The sequence below is a fragment of the Planococcus citri genome, chromosome 3, assembly GCF_950023065.1.
Source record: "Planococcus citri chromosome 3, ihPlaCitr1.1, whole genome shotgun sequence".
Lineage (NCBI taxonomy): Eukaryota > Metazoa > Arthropoda > Insecta > Hemiptera > Pseudococcidae > Planococcus > Planococcus citri.
Genome location: NC_088679.1, coordinates 50,280,773 through 50,289,905, shown reverse-complemented (window position 1 = coordinate 50,289,905; position 9,133 = coordinate 50,280,773). Strand labels below are relative to the sequence as shown.

General features: G+C 33.3%; 2 protein-coding genes across 3 annotated transcripts; one reads left to right on the top strand and one right to left on the bottom strand.

The window, feature by feature from the left end:
* Positions 1-1,104: 1,104 nt before the first annotated feature.
* LOC135839330 (erythroid differentiation-related factor 1) lies at positions 1,105-7,800 on the bottom strand. 2 transcript variants are annotated; one of them, XM_065355322.1, is made up of 20 exons: positions 7,605-7,800; positions 7,140-7,465; positions 6,955-7,060; positions 6,738-6,884; positions 6,488-6,649; positions 6,242-6,414; positions 5,892-6,151; positions 5,590-5,816; positions 5,297-5,516; positions 5,069-5,205; positions 4,790-4,950; positions 4,546-4,713; positions 4,205-4,443; positions 3,958-4,134; positions 3,633-3,856; positions 3,393-3,542; positions 3,050-3,204; positions 2,613-2,770; positions 2,057-2,543; positions 1,105-1,353 (listed from the first exon to the last, which is right to left on the bottom strand). In XM_065355322.1, exons 2-20 carry the CDS (start codon positions 7,394-7,396, stop codon positions 1,227-1,229), a joined length of 3,735 nt encoding a protein of 1,244 aa, XP_065211394.1. In that variant the 5' UTR covers positions 7,397-7,465; positions 7,605-7,800; the 3' UTR covers positions 1,105-1,226. The 2 variants fall into 2 exon arrangements, with proteins under 2 accessions (XP_065211394.1, XP_065211393.1); XM_065355321.1 differs by having other exon boundaries at positions 7,140-7,400.
* A 102-nt stretch (positions 7,801-7,902) lies between these two features.
* Positions 7,903-9,129, top strand: LOC135839334 (large ribosomal subunit protein P1-like). The gene is made up of 4 exons (XM_065355325.1): positions 7,903-8,197; positions 8,370-8,526; positions 8,618-8,716; positions 9,042-9,129. The coding sequence occupies exons 1-4, from the start codon at positions 8,129-8,131 to the stop codon at positions 9,053-9,055; spliced, it is 339 nt and encodes a 112-aa protein (XP_065211397.1). The 5' UTR covers positions 7,903-8,128; the 3' UTR covers positions 9,056-9,129.
* Positions 9,130-9,133: the final 4 nt, after the last annotated feature.

Genomic DNA, 9,133 nt, shown 5'->3' with positions numbered 1-9,133 from the left:
AAAACTTTAGACGAGTTTTCTTTACTTTTAAAAGTGAACAAAAAACAGCTGATGTATGATGATCGTTAGATAACATGTTTCAAAGTGTTTTATTTAATCAATTTTTTTTTTTTTTGGTAATTTGTGACAATTTATTTGTAAATCGCCAAAATGTGGTGTAAAAATTATTCAAAAAATTGTACTTTTCTTGCAAATTATTAATTTTTAAATTTGCGATTGATGAATTTCCAATACGGGATCATTAGATCAAAATTTAACTAGGTATTTTCCAAATTGCTAAATCGAGGGTTTTTTAATATCATTTTTTACAGCATAAGTGTTTCGTACTCTACCGTCGTATATTTTTTATTAATCTATTCTCGCTTTTTCCGTTTCAATTATTATTTATCGCGTAAACTCTTAAATTCGACGAATATGTTGAAAACAGAGTTACAAATATTCAAAAGTGTTGATTTTTGAATTAAATATAAGCTTACCGTTTCGTATGTAATTTCGATCCTACGAATGATTATTTCAAATTTTAATTAATACGTGTTATGTAGCTACTTGAGTTTCTCGATATTACAGAAATGGGGGATTTTCCCTCGAGACCTCTAAAGTTTAAGCCTTCCGCAGCCCTTTTCCTCGTTGGCTTTAATGTAGCATGCTAAAGCAGCCGCGGAAATTCAAATTAATTATTCTTTTTTACGTCTCTTTAATATTCCTACGACTATATCCGTGAACCTGAAAACCTGAATGTATTTCGTAGTTGTACTGAAAATCCTTAGTTGCGATGAACATAAGTTCTAGGCTAGAGGCCTATTCGCAACAACGAATTCGAAAAAAAAAATCAAGTATCTAGATTGCAATTTTTTGTGAGGAAAGGAAACTTTTTTGAATTGGAGATGATTCTTGAAAAAACATTCTCTTTGTCCAATCACTTCGTCAAAGAACTCGGGGAAAATGTAAATATTCACGAGAAAGCAACATGATTATTCTGATGAACGATTTCATACTTCCATCCAAATCAAGAATGATTTATGTTCGAACATCAACTCCAGCGTAAATTTTTATCATCAATAATTTTCAAATTATGATATACCAAAAAAAAAAAAGACACTCGCCTTTTCATAAATACCGATTTATTCGCAAAAAATAAATATACAAAACGCAAAATACGATTACAAATTAAAGGAACATTTATCAAATTATAAAACGTAACACCGTGAAAAAGAATGAAAAAAAAATTAATTATTAATATCAGCGTATTCTAGCAATATTTCATAAAGACGACGTACTTTACCGCATTGATCTTCGGTGGTTTTAAGTAACGCCGAATACATGCTTTTATACTTGGCAGCAAGACTTGAGAATCTGTTAACAAAACGAAAACAAAATATCAATTTAGAAACAAAGACACTATACGCAAAAGAAAGGTTTCATAGTAGAAATACGCTCGGTAATTATAACCATCGTAAAATTTAACTTTCATTTATATTAATTAAACGTAAAAAGAAAATTGCTTTTTTTATTTGTATACGTCGAGTCGTTCCATTCTACGTTTATACCTATTCGGTTTAAATTTCATTCAAACTGATGTTGTTCGTTTATTTTTATTTTTTATTAAATCAATAAACGAATTTAATTTTCCGTGCAATTACTCCAGCTAGCTATACCTTGCAAACGTCCATTTTCACATTAATTAATTTCACTTTTGCAAGCATGTAATTCCTTCAGCAGGTAATTTTGTCAATTCCAAGTTACTCCATTTTATCCTACACGTAACATCAAATTTTTTCTAAAGTTCAAAATTTAACAACATGGCGAGAATAAATTGACCCGTGAAGTACAATTTTCATTATGTTGTTTTAAGATTGTAGATAAAATTTCAAACTAAAACCTTCCTTCCATGTTCAGTTAGAGTCGAGTAAATTTTGAAAGATTTTATCCATCCAGAAATACGAGCAAAATTCCTAGAACGCAAAACCTCATTGCGAATAGCTGTATAAACTTAACCAGCAAACAGTGGTTTCACTTTCAACTGCATAATATCACAACTTTATGCTTAATTACTTACTTCGGTTGCGACGATAGAAAGGTACAGCGTTTAGTTAAAACGCGTAAAATGTATTGCAAACGAGATTCTAAAAGCTCTAACATTTTGTTCTCTTCGACGATATCGTCGATCTTATCATCATCATCATCGTCATCATCTCCAGCATCGATAGCTTTACTTTTTTCGCCTTTGGATTCATGATCTGGATTTTTATCGTTGTTTGAATCATCTAATACGTCTGCGCTCAACCGTTCTTTCGATTCATTGTCATCATTGTCACCATTGCTAGAACTGACTTTACGGTTAGAAGTATCGTCTAATTGGAATTTCACTTTTTCTTTTGTATTCAACTTAGCGCCGTATTGGTTGTCTTTATCTTCTCCAACAGTATAAGATGAAACCACGTTTTCTTTTCTTTCGCATATAATTTTCAAGATAGGAGCACACTGTAGTACTAAATCCAATGCGTTTTGCAAAAACTTGATTTTACTAGTGTTTCCCATTGAACCTATAGAAAAACGATCATTCAAAAAATATATTCGATAAATTCGTAATTTATGTAGTAGGTAGAACTCACTTTCAGATAAATACTCGTACAACGCTATTCTCTCTAACTGTGCTCGAAGGAACTGAGCTGGAAGTTCCAAATTCAAATATAATTTGACAGCACGTTCGTAATGTAAATGACATAACTGCGCGATTTTATTCCGCCTTGGTAATTCTTTATCTAAATCTCTGTAAAAAAAAAAAAAAAAAAAAAACCACACACACACACACACACGTTGATTTAGTTTTAATATTTTTGAAACCGATCAACTCCAGGACAAGAACAGCAAATCTAGAAGTGAAATGCTCGACAAATAAGGACAATAAATGAATGCTCGGATGAATCGAAACCGAGTGCACAACATTAATGGAAAATTTTGTGAGGTACCTATAGTTAGATACCTGCAAATGATAGAATGTAACAAAATGGATAATATTTGTGAAAAAATCCCAAGCATAATTTCGTACCTGAACATGCTATGATATAAACTAGCAAGACGATGGTGGATATCTGCCGCTCTATACTGATATATCGGTTGTTTTGGACCGGGTGTTTCCATATCACAATATTTCAGAGCTTTTGATAAATATTCCGCAACTTCACGCTCCAACTCGCTCTTGTTCTATATTAAAATCATGTACTTGATTAATGAAGGGAAATACATGATACGCATGTTAAAATAAGCATATTTCAATAAAAAGAGCAAATCTGTGTTTAGTTCAATTCAAATTTTAATGCTGAATTCGTGAACATTAAAAGAAAAAACTTGCGTTTCGTATAAAAATATACATTAATTCAAATTTCACTTACAGTTATAGAATTCTGAGGAGAATAATCTTGCAATAAAGTTGCCATCGTGTAAAGAGTGGTAGACAATTCGTAGAATACTGTATCCCAAATTTCTGGATTCAATCGTCGGTAGCTTAAAGCCGTTAGCGCTGATTGGTAATCGCTCAAAGCCTTAAAAACAGAAGCAAACAAAAATGAGTAAACACAGAAAAACATCGTCACAAATTCTTATTTTAAAAAAATGAAAAAATAAAAACATACTTTATTATAAAATTTTTTGGCAACTTTAGTAAGAGGTAAATTATCTTCAGAATAGAAATGAGCCATTAAACGCATCAAACGACCGGTATTCGAATACAGCAGAGCTAAATTAGCATCATCGTTGACACTTTTGAAAGCTTTGATTCCATTTTCTAAATGGGTCATTGATATAGCGAATAATGCTTCGACTTGTTTTTTAGGCACATCGGTATCTGGCATAGTTTCTAAAATGAATGAAAAAATATATATACTTATTTAGATCAAACGCTGAATCAATATGCGATAACGATTTCAAAATAAAACAAGTTTTTAAAAATCTAAATACCTCTAGCTTTTTTCATATAAAATGAACCCAATTCATTACAAATATTCCCAAGTCTCCTCTGCAGATTATCGCGTTCTAAATCTCGATTTTCTAATTCTAAGGCTTTGGAGTAACACATCCAACTGCTATTCAGTATATTATCAACCATAGTTATTTCTGATGGGAGAAAATCCAACTCTACAAAAATAAACACGCAATTAATACCATTAAATTCGAATTATCAGTTGGTGCTTTGAAATATTTTCACCTTTATATTTTTCCACCTCTTCTTCGTCTAGGATATGTTTCATTTTGGTATCGAAATTTTCCAGTTGAGAATATTCTAATTTATAATTATCCACTAGGTCCCATTTTCTACCAATTTGAAAACAGCAATCACCAGCACGACCGAGCAAATAACTCATCAATATATTTTCACAAGTACCATTTGTTAGATGAGCACGACTTTCCAACACAAATCGTATATGTTTCAGAGCGTTTCCATATCTGCCACAAACAGAAAGAATAATAATTATCTCGATCACGGTAATAGGATAAAAACAAGGAGAAAAGAGGCGTATGTCATCTATTCATCATACGCAATCTTACCTTTCGACAGAATACTCGTACTCAGCTAAAGTAGCATACACCAAACAAGCTTTCTCGTAAAGAAGGATCTTTAAATGTCTTTTCCAAGCCATGATATCATCAACTTCAGGCGGATGTTGCCAGGTGGGCATGGTTTCAATGTGTGATTGACATAATAATGATCCAATGCTGAAAAATAAATAATTGGATTATTTTTCTCACTCGCAGATAGAAAAGAAGCACAAGGTACGTAGTATGTGCTAACGATTTGAAATTTTCTTCTTTATTTTTCATAGTTTTCTTCTTCTTTGATTCGCATTTTTTGACGGTATTCTGATCATCTGTTTCTTTTTTAATGGATTCGTACGGCATAGGAATTGGTGTACCTGGATGTGCCATGTTCAAGTTCTCACTTTCTTGTGATTTCTGAAAGTAAAAAATTGACTTGAGTTACGTCTATAATATTTCTCAAATTCTCAGAATTAATTTACATTTGAAATTTTAATAGCTGTAAGTAGAAAACATTCGTCGTAAATGAACTCACCGCTTTCATATCACCATCCACATCATCAAAAAATTTCAGACAATTCAATCCGTCAGCAATGTGCTCGATAGCAACTTTACAACGTTTTTCTAAATTTCGCATAATTTCCGGTTCTTCCTCGTTAAAAACATTTTTTCCTAAAAATCAGTAAAATTTTAAGATTAAACTGATACATTGGTAACTATGTATTTCAAAATTCAAAATACACAATCATAAATGCGAACCAACCTTTAACTTTTTCTCCACAATAATTCAATTTTTTTGACAAGCATAACGTTTTAATCTCAACATCAGCTTCATCTCCATTTTCTTCCTCATCAAAAAGGATATCCTTTTCATATCCATCATTGAAAATCTTCTCGCTAACATCTTCTAATTTAGGACTAGTTGGGTCAGTATTCAACGGAATCAGTGAATCCGAAAACATGTAGTGGGCTGATGTGATGATCTAATATTGATTGAAAAGTAACATTTAATAGGGTGAATTTTCCTCGCGAATAAATATTTAAGCGTATCCTAACCTGAGGATATTTCTCTTTCGGTAAAAGTTTTATACAGTTCTTCAATAACATACGAATCGTAGCTGGATTTGTGGGTAATTTGACTCGAGGAGAATGTATCATATTCCTTGCTACTCGATACATCAACAATGCTACTGGAATAGTGAACGGATTTTGTGAACTATCAACCATATTATTCGAGCACAGAGATGTCAAATCGTATAATTTCACTACATCGTCGTCTTTTCCTGAAAACAAAGACAGTTCATAAAAATTGTAAATATAGGTAGGTGATTCTAAAAAAAAAAATGCAATCCGCAAACCTTTAAGCAACCAATAAGTGTGCCCGGCTTTGGTAGCATTTGATTTCAAAAAAGCTAAAATATTTTGCGCAACATCTCGAATTAAAGCAGGCGAAAATTTCGAATCTTCCATGTAAGGCAAATCTTCTGTTTTTATAAGTTCGTACTTCTGAACAATTCCTTCAATGTGATAGCACATCGCAACTTCAGGTACATTACACATCAAATTATCCAACCAATAGTCGATCCCCGTTAAAACACTAATCGGTTTTGACATATCACTGAAACATGTTTAATGGTTAAATTAAAAGTCTAAATTTAAATGAGCAACGATAGTTCTGTTCACAATTCAGCACATCGAAGAAATTTACCGTAATCTCAAACTAACACATGGATGAGTTCGACCACCGAAGATGGGCATATCAGTCCCTAACAACATTTGAATATTGTTAAATGTCCACACAACGTTTCGAGCAAACATGTGCTCCGATTCACCTTGGGGCAATTCGCCATTTAAATTTGATTCGGGGAACGGCGGGCGAGTCTGTAAAAACAGAAATCAAAATCAGATTTAAAAACGAACAGGTCATTTGGAGATTGAAATTAATAAATCGTACCGAGCTAGATGAATCGCATTTACTCTGTTCGCCTTTATCGAATTTCAATTTCTTTGGTTGTTTTTCTTCCAGGTGGCCAATACTATGATACAAAAATTTGGAAATCAAATTTTCTTCTTGTAACGTATAACGTCGCTTGCTTTCATGGGTAATGCATTTTTTCTGGAATCAAAACGCACATGATATCGATCTACTGATGTGAATTTCGAGATTAATATGACTAATATCCATAAACATTTTTAATACTCACTGTATTTTCCACAGAATGGAAAACGTTTTCCAGTAAAAAGTTTTTCAGCGCATGCCAATTTATTTCGGCTGATTTGAATAGAAATTTGTGAATATCGAAATCATCTATTAGCAAAGTGGCTTTGACCCGATGAACCAACATGCTCACCTAAAACATAAAACTATATTAGAATCTCTTCCATGAAGTAAGTAGTAGAGAAAAAAATGCTTGACAGTACCGGGCCTCTACTGTATGGTAATTTCAAGAGTTTTTTCACATTTTCTGCGTCAGAAATGACATCCACTTCACCCACACAATCGGGGAACATGTCTGCCATACGCAAGCTGAAAATAATTTTCACCAATTAGATAAAAATTTAGGGTTCAACGGAATAGGAATGGTTGGTTTGCGAGTTCTCTTTACCTTGAAAACTCGGTCGAGTTGGACAGCACATATCGTAATCCGTACGATTCTGCCGAGCTACTCAGCCAATTTGCAGGTGGTAAATTTAAATCTGTATTACATTCTAACAGAGCAAATGTGGCAGGCGATTCAACCGCAGAATACTTCACGATAGCTGTGGATTTGACAGGGCTGTATGCTAAGTTATGACCGGAATCGGTCGAATCATTTTCTTCGTTTTCTTCCGCAACCTTTTCTGAGTCTTCGTCCACATTCATTGTGCTGCAAACACACGATTATCGAGAGTGTGTATTAATGGTTGAATTGACTATGTTGAATGCATCTTTCTAGAAACATCGTGATCAATAACAACGAGAAAGAAACCGGCAATCAGCTTTTATGACACAGGCGACAGTATATGAGTACATTTCTTGTCTATGAAGTATGAATAATAACTCGATTATGTATAATGCAAGTGCAACTTACTCGAAGAATTGAGAGAGGTTCGCTCAGAAACAATATTTACATCAAAAGTACTTCAATTTCACACACAATACAATTCAGATGAACTTCTAGATGGCTACTTCAAGAAGAATACGGCTTCCTCGCAGAAATTTTCCACTTTCCAATAATTTATTGTCATGGTCTTTCTAGAAAAATTTCATCATGGTTATCAATTTTTATTTTCGGGAATGTTCTTATCAAATCTAGACAAAACAATACACTAGAGATTCTTGCGGATAAAATAAGAAGCAAAACAAAAGTTCAACTTTTTTCCACTCTGTTTTTGACTTGTCTGTGATTTTTTGAAAACACACCGCGGTTCCGACTAAAATTCCAACAAAATTCAATTTTTCGAAAATTTCGAAAACGAAGACCTAATGTGACCAAAAATCGCCTCTTTTCGTCGAAAATTTTGTCGTAATTTTTAAACCTACAGTAAACGTTGTGTTCTCTTAATTTAGAGCTAAGGCTTCGGCAACTCACGTTTAGGGTTTATCTTCATCAAAATGAGTAAAAACGAATTAGCTTGTGTCTACGCTGCCTTGATCCTGGTGGATGACGATGTTGCTGTCACCGTAAGTTCATTATTTAATACACGTGGTTATTTTTTAATCTTTGTCATTTCACGATTAGCAATGACATATTTTGATTTCTCTATTGACTAATAATGTGATAGAATGGTGTCAATTTTCGTCATGTATGTACGTAATCTTACCTTATAATAACGTGTGTTTCATATCCTTGCAGGGTGAAAAAATTCAAACCGTGTTGAAAGCAGCAGGAGTCGAAGTAGAGCCATACTGGCCAGGATTATTCGCCAAATCGTTGGAAGGAATTAATCCTAAGGACTTGATCACCAACGTTGGCAGTGGAGTAGGTGCCGCAGCTCCAGCTGCCGGTGCAGGTGAGTGAAAATCTCTTTATCGAATCTTATTCGTAATTTCGTATTGTAATGTTGAGTCCTACTGAAATGCGTAATTTATTTTTCAATTTAGCTGCCGCCGCCGCCGCTGCTCCAGCTGCTGCAGAAGCACCCAAAGCTGAAGAAAAGAAGAAAGAAGAATCAGATGAATCAGACGATGATATGGGATTCGGTAAGATAGCTAAAAGCTTAGTTATTTTATTTAATGAAGTATTTTCACTGATCAGTCTTGAAGGAAATCCTTCTATACTGAAGTTAACATCTTATTGTGATGTTGTATTCTCAGGTTATTAATTTATTTGAGTAAGGCGAAAATCTATGATTAAAAGTTTGTTATGTATGTATTAGCTACTGATTTACTCGGTGCTGAAAACGTTTTAAATGAGAAATTGCCTACTCATTTTGTGTGTGTGTCGTAGTTGATAATTGAAATAGTATAAAATTCCTCATAGAGGTGGTACGTTGCTTATATTTGATTTTTTTTTTGTTTGTTTCAGGTTTGTTCGACTAGAGCATATTGTGTAATTGATACCTGTACATCCGAATGTTTGTGTTTCTTTTTTAAAATAAATTTTTTTTTTTGTATTCT

Excerpts from the sequence above, each read along its gene's own strand:
- LOC135839330 (XM_065355322.1), bottom strand. The coding sequence starts at position 7,396 with ATGAATGTGGACGAAGACTCAGAAAAGGTTGCGGAAGAAAACGAAGAA. Across the intron at positions 5,817-5,891 it reads CACTTATTGGTTGCTTAAAG|GAAAAGACGACGATGTAGTG; the intron begins GTTTGCGGATTG and ends CTTTGTTTTCAG. Across the intron at positions 5,517-5,589 it reads CGAAAGAGAAATATCCTCAG|ATCATCACATCAGCCCACTA; the intron begins GTTAGGATACGC and ends AATCAATATTAG.
- LOC135839334 (XM_065355325.1), top strand. The coding sequence starts at position 8,129 with ATGAGTAAAAACGAATTAGCTTGTGTCTACGCTGCCTTGATCCTGGTG. Across the intron at positions 8,198-8,369 it reads ATGACGATGTTGCTGTCACC|GGTGAAAAAATTCAAACCGT; the intron begins GTAAGTTCATTA and ends ATATCCTTGCAG. Across the intron at positions 8,527-8,617 it reads AGCTCCAGCTGCCGGTGCAG|CTGCCGCCGCCGCCGCTGCT; the intron begins GTGAGTGAAAAT and ends TTTTCAATTTAG.